Genomic DNA, 18,242 nt, shown 5'->3' with positions numbered 1-18,242 from the left:
AACACACATCTGTCTGCTGCTAAATAGTGCATACAGGTTTGTCTGGGGAGACTGCACCTGCTGTGCTGTGGATGTACCAGGACGTCCTAGCAGGCTATACATTTAATTGGAATGTTAAAAGATGATAGCAGCATAGTGGATGCAGCAGAGGACCAGCAATGCAAGGGTTTCTTTTTGTATTTCTGTAATATTCAGAGCTGAAGGGAGGAGCTCCAAACCTTACTATCACATTCAATTTAATTCATTTGGCATTTCCCAATACGGTCTCAGTCCAATTCAAAGTAATCACTGCCCAACAATGAGAGGAGGGGGAGAAAAATCATATACAGAAACTTGACAAGTCATTTTCTAAGGTCAGCAGCCTGTCTTTAGGACCTGAAGTGTGTCTGGTTTCTTACTCCCTGTACGGTCAAAGGAGCTTTTATCATCTTGAAATGTGGATACCCGCATCAACTGAAGAAAGTTCAGTTCAGAAATCTGAGCTGTAATATAGCTGCCTGACTCTTATCACTGACCAGAGAACTGGACTTTTGAAATATGTATTTAGAAAACTGTTAGTGACAAATGAAACTTCGCTCCATTATGTACCCAGTTTATACACTGTCTGTACACTCTATTCAAAGTAGAGGGGAAGAATTGTGGTCTCTAAGATACTGTCATGTGGTAAGAGTTTCTAAATACTGACTTTTTACTGATGAGTGTTGTGTATGTCTGCAATATGTATGATTTTGAATTTTACTTCAGAAATATATAGGACAATGAGTATGGTCAAAAAAGTTTTCACACAATTATTGCTGCAACTTCCTTTTTATTTTTTTAGGATAGTGAAAAAAAGGGATTTATGAATAAACTCTATGCCATCCAGGAGGTGTGTGTCAGTGTCCAGAATGTCCTTGATGAAGTGGCTTCCTTTGGAGAAAGGATAAAGAAGTGAGTGCTGACACATTGGTGCTTGGATTGCTCTCTGATGGTGCTCACATTTTTTCCCTCCAACCAAGCTGCAAAATGTTATATTCTTTTGGCAGGGGCCGACAGTTTTGGATGATATATTGCTAAATCTCATCATTATTTACTTTGCTTTATGCTGGCCCTTGGATGCATGAAAGTCCTGTCATTTTAATTCTGGAATTTAGAAATATATGAATTGGAAAAGAATCAGAACTGTGGCTTTGAAGTAAGAAATAAGACTGTCTTTCAGATGAGAGACATAACATTCTTTTTAACCCAGACATTTTAAAAAAATCAATACAAAGTCATGATAAAAGAAATAAGCAGACCTAAATAAGGAGTTCAGAGATTTTGAAGATACACATGTATTCTATTACTAGGAAGGTTTTATTTAGATCAGGTTACCAATTTCTCATCCTATTTTATTTGTAATTTATAATCTTTGTACATAAAATATATGATTTACTAACATACTTAAATCTTAAAAAATAAGCAGTGTTTAAAACTATACAGCATATGTATAGATTGTTTTTGAAAACAAAATTATTCAGTGTTTGCCTTTGATTGATGCTGGCCCATTTCAGGAAATTTGGTATGTGTTTGAAATGTTAAACGAATGAGTAATTTAATGTTTATTATTTGAGACCAGAAACATTCCATAAAGATTCTCTTAACTAAAAGACAGGACTAAATTCATCCTGGACTTCTGCCAACATAAAGTCAGGTACATGTCCCCCTAAGATGGAATGTTTGGTGCAAAGCATTCACAACCTCCTTTCTGCTATGGCAGCACAGCCAAAAAGATAGGGAGCTGCACTGATTCCGAGCATCCCCTCAACAGTCTCGATCAGCGAGGCTCCTGCGATACACTCAATGGACTCTAAATTGAAGAGTGACAGTGAAAGCATTGTTTTCCTGCCTCATTTTGAATACTGTCCAGGGTCCAGGCTTCACACATCTCTGTACTAGATTTGGTGAATCTGGCCTAGGTGATCATTTATAATGCATGTTGATGAGATTGCAATATGTGCACAGTGATATAGTCACAAAATAAATACTCCCAGTGGAAGTGAATCAGAAGAAATGCCATATTGGCAAGTAGCCAGTTCACAGGACATATGAGGCTTCTCATGCTCTCAAATGCTGCTTTCCGTCATCTCTTAATAGGCTAGTAGAAAGTGTTTTAGAATCAAGATGTTCTGGGTTTACAGTGTGGGTTTTGGGTGGTGTTGGTGACCTGTGATAAACAGGAGGTCATACTAGGTGATCTGATGGTCCCTTCTGGCCTTAAATTCTGTGACTCTGAGAATGGTGTTACAGAAAGTTGTAGTCTATGAATTTCAGAACAAAGGCTTTAAAAGGAAAACCTGAGAGCTCTTCCAGTGGGAGTATGTGTGTAAAATAGTGCATTATGCAACTTTAAACCAGGCCAGATGCACACCACAGAGGTAGGCACAGACACTTTATATTGTGCAAGCTCTAAAAAGAAGCCCCCTTTTGAAAGAAACTTTTCATTAAAAGGCTGCACAGGGAAGTCATCTTGATTATTTTGTTAAATGGTGCATTTTGGAATTAGATATTTTTTGCTCCATCGTATAAGAAAGCAGCATAACTTGCTAAATAAGTGAGATTAATGACACTTCCTATAAATCTTTGTAATTTGTTCCTAAAAATGTAAAGAACATTGGAAGGAAAGGAAAATTGTACTGAATACAGTGCTAACACAGCACATAAGGAGGTTTGCTAAGTGAGGAGCCAGTGTTCCCACACATGGGGTGTCTGTGATCCGTAGCACCCAACACAAGTCACAAGAATGCGAGCAGACCCTCAACCTTCTGTTCACCCCAAATACACGCAGAAGAAGGGAAAAGAGCAGGTGTCCCCAGGATTTAGGGAGTGATCCTACAGCAATTGACACTTACATAATGTTCACTCTGGAGACAGGTCAAAATTGCTGGGGAGGAAAAAGACAAACACAACCAAAAGAAGCCAGAGATCATTATGAAAAATTATAGCTAGCAATTCAGACAACAGTAATTATTTAACCACAGAAGCCAGAATCATTTAGCCAAAATGATCTGGGTACATGTCTATTAATAATAATTTAAAGGGAATACTGTCAACCTTTTTAGAGCCAAAAGCATACTTTTCTTATAGGAAGACAAATGCCAGGGAGCATCCTTGGAGTGGTGGTGACTTTTATATAACAATCCCTTTTAACCAAACTCCATTTAATAAAAGTTCCCTTGGGATTTTTTAAAATTGGCTATCTGGCCTTCATCTCTTCACTGCACTTCAGGGGTGGGAGACCCACAGTAGCTGCTTCCAGACTTGTTGGCTGGCATTTCCTTCTCTTCTCTCTCTCTCTCTCTCCCCTCCTCCCCCCATCTCAGGCTCTACAAAACTGGCTGCTCAGCAGATCTGTATTACACTGTGAGATCTGGGGCACACACTTAGGGGTTTTTTAATCTGAAGGTTTGATGTGACAACCCATTTCCCTGAAACTTCTGTTGGAGCCCAATCCCTCTGTTTTCCCTTTGTCTTTGAACAAATAATGCCCTTCTCATTTTTTTGAGATTGGTATAGCTTGTTTCCTTATTGTAATTTCATTTCTCTTTAACCACTCCCTTCTTTTGTTCTCCCCACCCCCTTTTCCCTTTCCTTTGCTGCCCTGCTTCTGTCTTTTTTCCTTCCCTTTCCTCCCGATGTTGTCCCTCACCTTCAGCAAAACTAACCATCATACCTGCCTTTCCCCTAACCCACTAATAGTAGTGTGAAAGGGTTGCCTACCTTGCACACAGACAGGCTTTTCACTCAGTCCTCCCCCACTGTGATTGAACTATCAGACAGGGAGTGCCGCCATATGTTAAACAGAGAAAGATGTGCCCTCTGATCAACTTTTAATTTCTTTCTCTGACCATGTATTTCAGATAGAGCACAGGGGAGAATCAAATCAGATGACCCAAGCAGCACTGTATAATACTCTGATTCCAGTTAAGCGTGGAGGGATGCCTTGTACTCTGTTTGAGCAAGTGAACAGAGGACAGGGATCTGGGGCTAGAATAGAGGAAAGTATTGGAACTCTTAAGGCCATAAGCATTGGTTTTCAGCTTGCATGCAGGTGCTGATAGGTGCCATCCTGAGTGGATAGAGAGTCTAAGCCTGAGTTTCATCTTCTCAGGGGGTGGGATCAAACCCCAGATCTCCAACATATTTAGCATCCATGCATTCATTTGCAGTTTCAGTCCTCTCACTGCTGAAGACTGACTGTTCCATTTACAAAAAGAAAAGGAGGACTTGTGGCACCTTAGAGACTAACCAATTTATTTGAGCATGAGCTTTTGTGAGCTACAGCTCACTTCATCGGATGCATGCCATGGAAACTGCAGCAGACTTTATTTATACACAGAGAATATGAAAAAATACCTCCTCCCACCCCACTGTCCTGCTGGTAATAGCTTATCTAAAGTGATCATCAGGTGGGCCATTTCCAGCACAAATCCAGGTTTTCTCACCCTCCACCCCCCCACACAAATTCACTCTCCTGCTGGTGATAGCCCATCCAAAGTGACAACTCTTTACACAATGTGCATGATAATAAAGTTGGGCCATTTCCTGCACAAATCCAGGTTCTCTCACCCCCTCACCCCCCTCCCAAAAACCACACACACAAACTCACTCTCCTGCTGCTAATAGCTCATCCAAAGTGACCACTCTCCCTACAATGTGCATAATTAAGGTGAGCTATTCCCTGCACAAATCCAGGTTTTCTCACATCCCCCCCACCCCCATACACACACAAACTCACTCTCCTGCTGGTAATAGCTCATCCAAACTGACCACTCTCCAAATTTAAATCCAAGTTAAACCAGAGCATCTGTGGGGGGGGGGGGGGGGATCACTTTAGATAAGCTATTACCAGCAGGACAGTGGGGTGGGAGGAGGTATTTTTTCATATTCTCTGTGTATAAATAAAGTCTGCTGCAGTTTCCACGGCATGCATCCGATGAAGTGAGCTGAGGCTCACGAAAGCTCATGCTCAAATAAATTGGTTAGTCTCTAAGGTGCCACAAGTACTCCTTTTCTTTTTGCGAATACAGACTAACACGGCTGTTACTCTGAAACCTGTTCCATTTACAGAGTTGTAATCTGCCTGCCCGTTATTTGGTCTCTTATTAGTTCTGTGAAGTGATTAGACTTCTGACTTATGTTAATTTTTCATTCAGTACATTCAACTGGACTGTCCCATTCTTAAGCTGGCTGGCAATTGTTGCCCTGTGTGTGTTCACAGTCATCCTGTATTTCATTCCACTGAGATACATTGTCCTTGTCTGGGGTAAGTAAAGCCTTTTTTTAACTGTCTGAGCCACTTAGAACAAACTGTTTTTTAAGGGATGAGTTATAGTGTCAGTAGTTTTCAGTATTTATGGTCATGAAGCTATTCCATGATGGAAACAGACAGGTTAGTTAAAAATCACAACTGGGTAAAGATTTAGGCCCACCTGCAAAATGCATTTTTCTTGTCTGGCATTCTAAACTTCATCATACTATAAACATGTAGCCAGGAGGATTCTTCATATATCAAAGTGTAGCTTTGTCTAGATATTACTCTGATTTATTTTCACCACTTATACACAAACAGAGCATTTCAATCTATATAGTGCATTTAGGACAATGTTTTTGCTGCGGCACTTTATCTTGTGAAAGTGTATGTAAACACAGTGCTTAGACACCTGCTTAAAAGGTCACCTTTAGACGAACAAAAACATATGATATTTTACTGGTGGATAATGAACAAAAGTGGGTTGGGGGTTTTGGTTTGTTTGGTATTTTAGGAGACAGCTTAACCTCTCACATAGGCTTGTGTATTTTCTTTATACTGATTTAGAAAAGCTACTGTACAGTATACCAGTTATAAAGATTGTTCAGCGTTTTCGATCATATATTTTGAACACAAACCCACCTCTGTAGCAGCTGTACCTGCATTCTGTAACACCCTGCACAGAGAAAATGGTCTCATTTAAAAACTGCTCTTGAAATGGAACCCTGCAAACTCGCACACATTTTCACTTTATTTGGAGTTTCTACCCTCATTGGTGTATATTCAACTCCTCTTCTCATTCATTTTTTCTGCATTGAAAAGCAAATGCTTATTTTTATTTGGTTTTAGTGAAAGACAGGTGGTCACTTCTAGGAAAGTAGTTTCTGAGCTGCTTTGCAAATTCATACGGCCATTCTGCTGTTTAGTGACTCTTCTCCTAAAGAAATTTCCTCCATGCAATGTCAGATAGCATCTGCATTGCTACATTTTCCTCTTTTGCACCCACAGAAGGCTTTTTCTCCAAGACTCTTCATTCCAAAGGATTCTTTGCTCTTTCCTCTGCATAAACTAACAATTCTCAAACTTGTCCAGTGTCTCTTCTGGAGCACCTGCAATCTAATTCTGTTCAAAATTGTGCAGCATCCCTGTGGCTAACACAGCTGCTTATATGGAAAAATAATGTTAGGAAAGTATTGATATATTTTTAGCTCTTATCAAAATGCTTCATCTTAAATGTTTTGAAAAGGCTTAATCACATCATTTCCTCTTGCTCTCCATTCAGCTCCCCTCCCATCCATTTTGCTTTTCTTCTCTTCTCTGTCTCACTGCTGTACATCCTCTGCTTCACCCACTCCTTTTCACATGGTGCCTGGTTCCCTTCTTCCTGAACACTTCTCTTCCAATGGTGGCTCTTGTCTGGCTGCAGTCTCCAGTCATGGTGGCGTGTCTCTTAGTCCTTTCATATGATAAAGCTAACAGGAGGATCCTAGGTTTGTTCCTCCTTATGTATAGCTATTTTACAGATATCCAGACTCTTCTCGTGCTACCAAGAAGCAGCTGATTCCATGTGGTCTGCCAGCTCTTCCTTACCAACAGGTGGTCCACAGATCAGTTTCAGAAGGTCTGGGATAGACACTTGATTTCTCAGTGCCTCCATGCTGAATTGGGTCCTCTCAAATGGATGTGGCTGGGTCTCAAAGATTCCCCATTCACCAATTTTAGTAAGGGCTAGAATTTCAAAACGTACACCAAAAAATTCACCCCCACAGGGTGCAACTTTCTTCTCTCCTCACACCCTGCATTGCAGGGCAGTTGTGTAGGATTGTGGATTCACTCTGTGGAAGGCCAGTGGCGTTACCACTGCTGCTCTGTTACAAACATTCTGCCAAGGGCATGAAGCTTTATAACCCAGCTACAGTTCCATAGATGATCTACCAGCAAAGGCTGCCTGAATGAGAAACTGAATCATCTTATCTCCCAGCGAGCTTGGTCCCAAATCCCATAGAGCAGGCTCAGTTCATTTTGAGAGCTGTCCCAGTTTGCTCTGGGTGATGTGGGATTTTGGGAGGCTTGTGCCACTGTGGGCCCTGCTTTGGACATATTTTGTTTCCACAGCCAACAAACTAGGTCTTGCCAGGCTAGTACCCAGTGAGCCCACCGGAGTGATTCAGACCCAGTGTCTAATGATGCAATAGCAATTGTAATTTAGAAATGCTGTTTTAGCTTAGTCTTGGAAGATGGGCGTGGTGCCTTTGAACTTTGGTTGCTGATTTGAATAACCCAATACAGCTTTTTTGTGTGTGGAAAAGTGAACTATCAGACCTTCCATTCTAAAAATATTCCCAAGTCAAAATATGTATTAAAAAACCCTAAACAAAACTGACAGGAGCTTGAATCTGACAGTATAGCCTGAGAGTTCTGAAGCAGAGGAGTAAAGATCATTACCACAATTTACTGTAAAGTGCCAAACGGTTAAAACAAACAAACAAACAAACAAAAAAAACAGTTGACACTAGAGCTGACCAGGAAATCAGATTTCCATTCTGCAGTAATGTCAGAGTTTTCAGAAAATTCGTTCCAATCGGGCCAAAGAGTCCAAATTTTTCATGGAAATGAAGTTCTGTAATATTTAATTTCAGAAATACCAAAACATATTTCTGGAGTGAAATACGCTCCCCAAGACCCTTGGTGGTTGCTGACTGAAACTGACATGCAGTTTTTTAATCAGAAGCTGCTAGGGCTTTTGGGGCTTCCAAGATCCCCAGCTCCATGACAGTCCCTGAATGTTCAGAGTTGAGGCTGCCATGGAGCCAGAGAGCCTGCCAGCCCCATCAACATATTGCATATTTTAGAAACATCATGTTTGAGTGTTTCTGGGATGAAATATTGTGGGATGTCAGGACTCCCCAGCTCTCTGGGCAGCTTGCTTCCCAGACTCTAGAGGCTGGGCAGCCAGCTGGCCCAAGAGTCTGATATTATGGCAGAGCTTCCCTGGATCTGTTGACCCCGGAAGCCCTGGGGCAATTCTTTGGGCCAGCTGCTGGGGAGTTGGGCAGGCAAGCTGGCAGGAAACCAAGCAGGTTTTTCACTGAAACGTGCCTAGCAGGCAGGTTTTGAAACATGACTAGCAAGGTAGGGTTCCATCGGAACCCGTGTCAAAATCTACATGTTACCACGCAATGTTTTGCTTTTGACAAATTGGCATTTTCTAACAGAAAAATGTTCCATCCGAAAACTTCCAATCACCTTTAGGTGTTACTGCCAAGATGAAAATTAAAGGAGGGGCTAGTGGGGAAAAAAAAATACTCCATGAGCACATTTAGAGACTGATACCATGTCTACACTACAAAGTTTCGTCAAAGCAAATTGCATCTGGAAATAGTTGCTGACTTTTGTATATTGCTTGGGCACTTGGGTTCTTTTGTTGGTGCTACACATACCCAGCATGAGTGTTGCATCCATGTAAAATCTGGCACACTATGATAGGTATCCCAGTGTGCCCTGTGCCGCTGCCCAGCCCAGTGTCTTTTGGGACATTTTTGTGGTGCTTTGTGAGATACCAATGATTTGCCTAGGGATTTCTGGGAGCGAGAGGGCAAGTTACCACCCTGTCGCTTTCTCCATCCTGAAATAATTTCGACATCCTATAATTTTCACACTATTTAAAAAAATTCCCACAGCCTCATGCACTGCATTTTTGTCTCTGCCATCTCTGTGGCAGAAGCATGGATCCTGCACAGCACCATTCTCATGAGAGTTGCTAATACAGGATGCACAATTCTCCTGTATTTGCAGAACTTGAACCAGGACTACTACAACCAAGATTGTGATGAGAGATGAAGATGAAGAGATGTTCAAGCACAATAACCAGATACTGATGGGGATGATGAAAAAAAATGCCAGGTTGCTGCTGGTGTTTGCAGAGCCGTTCTAGATGGTGGATCACTGCTTATGGGCCTGCGAAATGAGGGCCGATTAATAGGATCTCATTGTAATGCAGGTTTGGGATGATTAGCAGTGGCTTCAGAACTCTTGGATATAACAGGCTACACTCCAGTATCTGTGTGCTGAGCTTGCCCCAAACCTCCAGTACAGGGACATCAAAATGAGCTATTCTAACAGGAGTAGCAAGTGGCAATCATGATGTGGAAACTTGCAATGCCAGATTGCTGTCCATCAGCTGGCAATCAGTTTGGAGTTGGAAAATCCACAGTGGAGGCAGTTGTCATCAAGTGTGTAAGGCCACTAAGCAACTCCTGCTACGCAGGACTGTGATGCTGGGTAATGTACAGGAAATAGTGGATGGATTTGCAGCAATCAGGTTGTCAGACTATACTGGGGTGATACACAACATGCATTTCTCTATTCTGGCATTAATCCACCTTGTCACTGTGTACATCAACAGAAAGGGATACTCTTCCATGGTTCTGCAAGTGCTAGTGCATCACCAGGGACACTTAACTGATAGCAATATGATACTCTCATCTCTAACAGACGACTTCTCAAAAAGCTACAAACAGGAACGTACTTCCCTGACCACTGGATTACCACTGGTGATGCTGAAATTCTAATAGTGATTCTGGGGGACCTGGCCCACCCATTGCTCCCTGGCTTTTGAAGCTGTACACTGGCTACCTGAACAGCACCAAAAAAAGATTCAGCTTCTAACTCAGCAGGTAAAGACCCCTGAATGTGCTTTTGATAGATAGAAGGAATGCTGGTGCTGTTTACTCACTAGCTAGGATCTCAGCAAGGCCAACATCTCCGTCGTTATAGCTGTTTGTGTACTGCATAATATCTGTGAGGATGAAGGGGAAAAAGCTACTGTCAGGCTGGACTGGGTGTCTGCTGAATTTGAACAGCCAGACACATGGGCTGATAGTCAACTGGAGATATATGGCTAAAGGAGGCCTTAAAAAAAGATTCTCTTTTAACAGTCAACCACAATCATGTTGTCTGATGGTTTTATGAAAGTGATTGTCATGTGTATGAAGATTAAATATCAGTGGGTGTTTGCTTCCTGCTATGAATTTTGTAATGTAAAGTAATAAAGATACTGAGTCTCCAAAAATAGAACTTTGTTTGCAAAGAAACAGACAACAAAATTAAAGAGCCAACAAACACACAAAGTTAAGCCTTCTACCAACATTGTAAAAGGGTGAACCATACTTGAAAATACGAAGTAAAAAGTGATGGTTAATATTCATGTATGTAAAACCTACTGCGGTATAGTAGGTTGTGGCCACACATGCACCGTGTGGTTTTCACAGGCCTGTATACGTGTCGCTATGATCCATCTTGTCCTGCCCATGTGCAGTGGTAGGGATAAGGATGTAGACTAGGCTGCCACCTGGTATGTTGGGGGATGTAGGGAGCTGCAACTATGGAGTTCTCCAATGACTGGAAAGGCTGCTGAGTCCAGGATCTTGGGCATGTAGGTCAATACTGCTTGCAACATCTGATTTTGTTGCCTGAGCAAACTCGTGATGTCCTGGTGCGCTTCTCGATGCACCTCTGTCTTTTTCCTTCTTGTGCAGCAACTGCTCTCTCCATTCTCGGTCTTTCATGGTCATACGGCTCCTCCCAAGCCCTATGTTCACAAACTGAGGCAGTAGAGGATGGGAGGGTGTCAGAGAGCATGTCCTTCTGAATCCTATTCTTTCGCCTCCTGATCAGGGTCAGACATTCAGGCACCTTTCCAGACCACCTTGCCAGGGTTTGCTGATTAAAACAGACAGAAACAGCACCGATATACAGTCACAATGGAAAGGGAAAGATAAGTCTCAAAACTATCTTACATTATCCCCCTACATACCTTTAATGTGAAATGTTCATTGTCACTTTAGCTTTGGAGCACCTCACTACAGCACCACTCAGCAGCTCAAACCATGGTGAGTGTTCTGTTGCACTGAAGCTTTGATTATTTGGCACCCCTCTCTGGATACGGGTATAAGGAAAGTGCAGTGAATATATGGCACTATTTTCACAGACAGTGGTGACCTTTTTTGGCTGATATCTCACTGCTGAGGATGAAAACGGCACAGAGAACCCAGCTGCAATTGACGTCCCAAAGCCACCGTGTCCTGTATGCTGCTAGCCTATTTACTGCAGCAGTGCCAGCCAAACTTATTGCAGAGTGGTGTGGGAAGGGTCTCCTATTGTGGGGGAAGAAACAAGGATGTGCTCCGTAGGAATTTTCAGAAGAGGATTGTAGAATATCTCCATGAAAGTTTCATTAACATCTCTCATGAGGGTAGAAGACACATCCCTATTCCGATAAACAATTTATTCTGCATGGCCCCCTCCTGCCTGCCTCAACAAGTGAAAGAATTGAAAAGCAGACCTGAGTACAGGAACTGGTCTAATGTAAATTGTGTAACTGGAGTACCATACTACCTTACCTGAGCTCCCTTCCCCTTCATCAGCACATCTGCACTCACCTGGGATTGGCTTGACTCCAGGAGAGTTTCAAACAGATCCTTCCTCACAGTATGGTCCCTGCCACATCTCCTCCCCACCCCATTTCTTGTGGAAGAAAGACTTCAATATTGATGCAAAAATTACATTAATAAATTTATTTCAACTTAATTTCTTAAGTCATTACAAACTTGTTTGCACCTTTACTAAATATTAAGATATAGCTTTAAGAAGGTTATAGTCAGGATGTTTGGAAATACATATGTTTGGCTAGTTATGTTACAAAATGTTAAAGCTAATCAAAGAAATTCCAGGTTTCTGTTTTTATTTCCCACGGACAAACAAACATCAAGAAATAAACTATGTAAACTTTGATGTTTTAGGAAGAACCATGATTGTGAAAGGAATGTAAGGGTGTGTTATCAGAGCAATAAGTTGAGTTAAAGTGGGCTCTACCAACCCCCATACTCTTGCAAGAAAATCTGCTTGTGTTCTTAAACACTTTAGAGAAAAACATGTTTAGTTGGAGATGTTTTAAACTTTTGTTTATTTCTTAAATGTTGAAATGACAAACACGTCTGTGAAATGTAGACTTCCAAATATGTTAACTAAATGAAAACTTCCTAATGTAGCTCCTGATGTCATTGCTGTGTAAATGGTTTATGTACCAACATGGAATCTAATGCCCTTGCTCAACTAGTGTGAGAAGCCATTTAAGTATAGGATATTCATATTAATGGGAAATTAATTTCTGGCAGTGCACAAGCAAACCCTCAACCTACTCCGGAATAGAATTATCAAATCTCCAAAGTCATCAACACTTAATTATTTAAGCTCAAGACTATTTGAATTATTTAATTTTAAAAAATTGTTTTAAGAACAGAACTTTTGTATAAAACCAGGAATGTTTTGGACAATTGGAAAAATATATTTTCAGTTTTATCTTTTAATATCTTAGAAAATGGACTGAACAAAAAGAAAATTTTAATTTTAAAAGATATCTGAACCTTTCCATCCCCAAGAACAAAGGCAGTTAAAGAAATGCTGCATACTCATTAAACAGACTGCATATTCAAGAGCTGAAAGTATCACCTAAGCCAACCCTGAAAGGGTGACAGCAATCAACTTTAAATCTAAAAACCTCAAAAGGTTTCCTATAATTTCTTGAAAATAGGAAGGAGAAGGGTGTAAAACCTCTGAAGTGAGCACCTCACACATGCATAAAGCCCCCTGACCCTGACCCTCGCTACTCTGCTTAGACAGCAAGCACCTCACAACCCATCCTATCCATCCCGCAAGCTGACACAGACAGATAGGAAAAACACAGAAGACTTGAGAAGAAACCAAGGAAACCTCCCCAAAACATCAACCTAGTTTGGTGAGAGAAAGTTAACTAAGATACTGCCAAGACCCTTGTAATGATTTTATTGGTATGTTATAATGTTGTTGTAACTTAAAATATTAACTTTCTCCTGTTAATCATCAGATGGTTAAATCATGACTTCCTGGAGAGGAGATAGGCTAAACATTGGCAAACAGAGAAATAGTGGATTTTAATTGGATTTAGGATTCTTAATATTGGTTAATTGGCCTGAAATGGCTTCTACTAGGTAACTAATTTAAATATTTTCTTCGATTTCATAGGATTAATTCAGATTGCTTACTTTCTCCAATTATAAACTGTTTTTGGTTATTTATTAATAACCAACAAAATCCACTTGGCCTTAAGCTGTTTATGTAGAGGCAACAATAATTGGTTGAAGTATCTAATACGATGCTAAAGTGCATTCACAATAATTCTGGGAAACAATATACTTTGGTCTTAACTTACTAAGAGAAAAGCAGCCCCTGGACTGGTTCACTCTCCAGGGTGTAATCTCTTTTAAAGCTCTCCAAAGAGAGAGAGAGAGAGAGACAAGAGATTGTAATGGATGTCACCAGTGATTTACTTGTTGTTTTCTTTTCCTTTAATAATAAAATGATTAATAATTGTGATTATTTTTCTTTGCCTTAATCATGGTGTCCCCTAAAGTATGTAAAAGACCCCCCATGACTAAATAGTGGGAGCTATACCCGTGTGTTGGCAGCCAGAGAAATAATTAGTAAGAGTTGGCCTACCGCTTCCTGTTTCTCTCAGCTAAATCATTTTAGTAATTTTTAAAATAAAATTACTTTGTGTCCAACAATTTAAAATGACCCCTTTCCAGTCCACATCTGCCCTCTCATCACTGTTCACAGCAGGGGGGGGTCTCGTCTTCAAGCTCCAGCAAAGCATTCACAGTGCTCTGTAGAGTGTTGGTGGGTCACCAGCGAGTATGGCATGGTTTGTTGTTAAACGGCAGGTCTGGGAGCAACACCAGATTTATTTTCAGAGTAGCAGCCGTGTTAGTCTGTATCCTCAAAAAGAAAAAGAGAGTACTTGTGGCACCTTGGAGACTAACAAATTTATGAGACTAATTTAATTAAATAAATTTGTTAGTCTCTAAGATGCCACAAGTACTCCTGTTCTTTTTACCAGATTTATTGTTGCCCTCCCTTGCCTTCTGGTATCCCAGGCAAAGTTCCTTTGTTGTCAGGTGCCACTACTGTTCATCCCTCTCTTGCCCTGTTTCAGCATCCCCTGTGCAATCTGCACATAGCTGTCAATATTTCTGTGGCTGTTCCATAGCTGTGCTGCACAGCCTCTTCTCCCCACACAAGTAGATCCAGAACTTCTTGCCTGCTCTCAGCAGGAGTGCTTCTAGTGCCTCTGAAGCTGGCCAGGTCTGATGCACACAACAAAAGTGAGCTGGTAGGTGTTTCTCAAGAGGGAGGCAGTTAGGAAAAGGAATTTCAAAAGCATACAGATTTTAAAGGAGGGGTGAGGAGGTGGTGGGCAGCTTTGGGTCTCTATGACCTCTTGGCTGTGGAGTTTGTGACCAGAGTGGCCACTGTTGCAGGAGTAGGGACACTGTGGAACAGCTACTGGAGAGCAGTTAGAGTTGACATAGGAAATGCAGTGTTTATACTCGCACTCTCACCCTAAGTAGGTCAACTGTGTCACTTGGGGAGATGGTGTCATTGCGTCACTGTAATGGTGTGCATATGCTGGCAGGAGACACATTTTGGTGTAGACACATGCCACAACTAGGTCGATGCAAATCAACCTATGGTGCCCTAACTTTGTAATATAGACCAGGCCTGAGTATATAGTGCACTAAGTTAATACTAAAAATGTATCTTAAAATCTTTGTCAGAAGTTTTCCAGAAATGTGTTTTTAATAACTGGTGATATAAAAACTCCAGAGATTTTAATAACGTTTGAACTATCACTTTTCCAGGCATCAATAAATTTACAAAGAAACTTCGCAGTCCATATGCAATTGATAACAATGAGCTACTTGACTTCCTTTCCAGAGTTCCCTCAGATGTACAAGTGGTGTGTATACATTATTTTAATTCTCATATGGTTGTCAATTTAACATTAGTTTAATAATTCTATGGCTTTGTTTTTTATAATTTTAAAAACTGTTTTATTTTGTTTTGAGTTTATATTCTCTGGCCCATAGAATCTGAAACTCAAACAGGCTGATGAGTCTTCTGTACTTCTTCCAGTTAGGGAATTAGTTTTTGCCTTTGTTGTCTCTTTAGAGGCAATCTGTAAAAATTTAGGAAATGGTAGTGGGTGATGGAGTTGCTATTAAGCAACCACCAGGGACTTGTAAATATTGCTGGGGTTTGTTGTAGGAATTGCTGCTGTCTGAAGCCATCAGCCCCTGAAGAGAAGAACTAGGGATATCCGGTAATAAAAGCAAATTCAACAGTGCAGTCAACGGCAGGCTGTTTTGCCCAGTATTGTGTGGTAGCATTGTGAATTTGGGTTGTTGTTGCCACCTGTTTTTCTAAGGTGAAAACTGTTTCATTTACTACAGGGGATGAGGTTGCCCTTTTAAAAAATGTGTTATGAAGTTAGTGCACTTATATTGTGGTGTGGGATCTTCCAAGAACTGTTAAGTGTTACAGCATGTTCTCATAACTCACTAGGTAGATCAAGAGGATAGGCTTTCGACATTTTCAGATGCTGGGTTAAATTTATACTTGGTGTTGCACTTGCATACATTATGTCTGAATCTGCCCCTCTGCATGCTATGGGCTTTGCATTACTGGAGAATGTATTAAATAACAGATTGTAAGGAATTTTTATTGATCTCTTTCAACTTGATACTGTTTTATTTTCAATATTATTTTATTGTAATAAATAGTAAATAAATAGTAATATTTTGTGAGGAAAACAAAAAGACTTCACTAAATCAATACCTTATTGTATTTCCTGGCAGGATCTTCCTATTTCTGATTTTTCTTCTTACTCCAGATCTATTATTCTGTTGTTTTTGCAGCCCAGCTGCAGCGCCCATACGGTTTGAAGCAGGATAGCACTTTTCTCCCCCAAGGAAAAAAAATCTCATTCCTTTAGTGCTCTTTTTTCTGCTCATGAGTGGCCACCTGACCAGTTTCTTTCTGAACGTTGTGTTTAAACAGGTGCACTACCAAGAACTGAAACAAGATCCCAGTCACAGCCCAAATAAGAGAAAGAGAAACAATCCCGGCTAGCCAACTTCATCTCCTGAGGAGTCTAGCATCTGCTGGGGGAAGATAAAAGAAAAAGCCCAAAGCCTAGGCAGCATTTCCTTTCTCTAAGCTTTTTATTTATTTTGTCTTTTTATCACAATGGAGAGAATTTGTAAATATTGTACAAAGGCATTTATCATTGAAAATATATTTAGCATTGTACAGACAAATTTGATGAAGGCTTCAAAGATGGGTTATGCTGTGGGGAAAGCCTGTGATTGATAACATAATACAATAAAAATACCTAATGTAAAATAAGTGGTAGATATGTAATATCTTTGATGATAGAAGGCACATAAAATTAAATTAAATATTCAAGTCATGCTGATAAAATCTGCAAAAATATAAATTTAAATCTGATTTGAAAAAGTGCAGTTTTATTTGAATGTTAATATTTTTATCCAATCAATTTCCATTACAGTTTTTTATGTTTTATATATTTAAACAGAAATACAACGTAATGGAACCTACTGCATTTAAGTTTTATCAAAGCTTTAGACACTTGTTAACTTCTGGTGTAGTGTATTCAGACTGACTTGGGCTGCTTGTAAGCTAATGAGAAATACACAGAGTGCAAATCTCATACTGGAGCTCCATTAATTGAAGAGATTCCTGCCTTTTTTTATCATTCCATCAAGAGACTTTAAAATACATACATATATCTAAAAATACTGCCAGGTTTATAACTGACTGCATCTCTTTTTATATGTACCACTAATATTAATTTGTACTGACTACTTTAGTGAATGAAGTACATAGTATTTTCTTTACAACTGAACTATCAAACTAAATCCATATTGCTTCAGGTGTCAGGTTATGAACACCATTTGTGCATATAAAGAATTTTAATACTAAACTGTTACACAAAATGTTTTTGCTTTCTAATTACAAGGTCATATTAAAATGCTTTATGGTATATTATATTACCTGTTACTGGTGTGACATACAGTGTAAGGGAAAAATGCAATGGTAAAAGTGACATACCAGTTTTATTTCTTTATTTAATAAAGTAATCAGTCCTCCGGATACAGACGTGCCCCTCTGCCTGAAAGTCCATTTTGTAAATTAAATAGCACGCACACAAAAATGATTTACATTTCAACTATTTTAATAGCCATTGTATAAATAATACTTAGGGATATATTCTCATATCTCTGCCTGGAGAGTTCTACACCTAAAGTAACTCCCCACAGAGGAGTGTACTATCCACTAACTAAGGGCCTAATTGTTTGACTCTTAGTCAACACTCCTAGTAAAGTTACAGGGAATTTTGCTTGAGTAGAAACTGCAGGATTGTGGCCATGAGAAATTCTCTGTGCCCTACCTTGTGGGGCAGCTGGCTTGTGTTGTGATTGCTGGGAAAGTTGTATTGCACTACTGTAGGAATATGTATTTGAAAAGGATATTTAGAAATAGTGTGTGCAGGGAAATGTATATATGTGTCTAAATTAACTGCATTGCTCATGAGAGCTAATTTGGAAACTTATTTTTGTTGTAAAGATATGTTGCTAATTACTGTTTCTTATAATAGAGCTATTTTGATCCTTTCTGTTTGTATAACATGCCTGAAAGAAAGCCACTCCTATTACCTTTCTGTGAAAAGCCTTTGGCCTAAATGTGCTCCAGTTAGATCATTATGTTACAGTGATCTATTTAAAATGCACCCATACCTATCCTGTCACTGTTGGTTGCTAAGAACTATACACCATTAATAAACAACTCAACCTTACTAAAGCATCATTATTGATGGGACTTTATTAAGTTATTAAAACAAAAGTATAAAAATTTGTCCCCCATTGATGTGTCCAGACTTTCTCTGCTGTACTGAAAGCCTTGTACTCTATCTTATCCATCAGTTGTTGTGCACTTTCCTATACTGAATTTTTAATATTTAATGTCTACCTTATGAACATTTACACTACTGGAAGGTGGACAGGAGATATGCCGT

The 18,242-nt window shown here is 39.9% G+C and overlaps 1 protein-coding gene across 18 annotated transcripts in view; it reads left to right on the top strand.

Moving 5' to 3' along the window:
- Nucleotides 1-18,028, top strand: part of MCTP1 (multiple C2 and transmembrane domain containing 1) — a 477,029-nt gene extending 459,001 nt beyond the window's left edge. For 15 of the 18 annotated variants that reach the window (XM_073344510.1, XM_073344509.1, XM_073344516.2 and 12 more), the window contains 4 exons: nt 821-930; nt 5,175-5,284; nt 15,007-15,104; nt 16,205-18,028. In XM_073344510.1, the coding sequence (XP_073200611.1) occupies nt 821-930; nt 5,175-5,284; nt 15,007-15,104; nt 16,205-16,276 (390 nt within the window). In that variant the 3' untranslated portion in view covers nt 16,277-18,028. Of the gene's footprint in view, nt 1-820; nt 931-5,174; nt 5,285-9,064; nt 9,946-15,006; nt 15,105-16,204 lie in introns of those variants that run through there. The other 3 variants (XR_012158969.1, XM_073344512.1, XM_073344511.1) reach the window with 3 other exon arrangements.
- Nucleotides 18,029-18,242: the final 214 nt, after the last annotated feature.

The sequence above is a fragment of the Lepidochelys kempii genome, chromosome 5 (assembly GCF_965140285.1).
Source record: "Lepidochelys kempii isolate rLepKem1 chromosome 5, rLepKem1.hap1, whole genome shotgun sequence".
NCBI lineage: Eukaryota > Metazoa > Chordata > Testudines > Cheloniidae > Lepidochelys > Lepidochelys kempii.
Note: the sequence above shows the minus strand (reverse complement) of the source record. Positions and strands in the feature narration are given on the sequence as shown.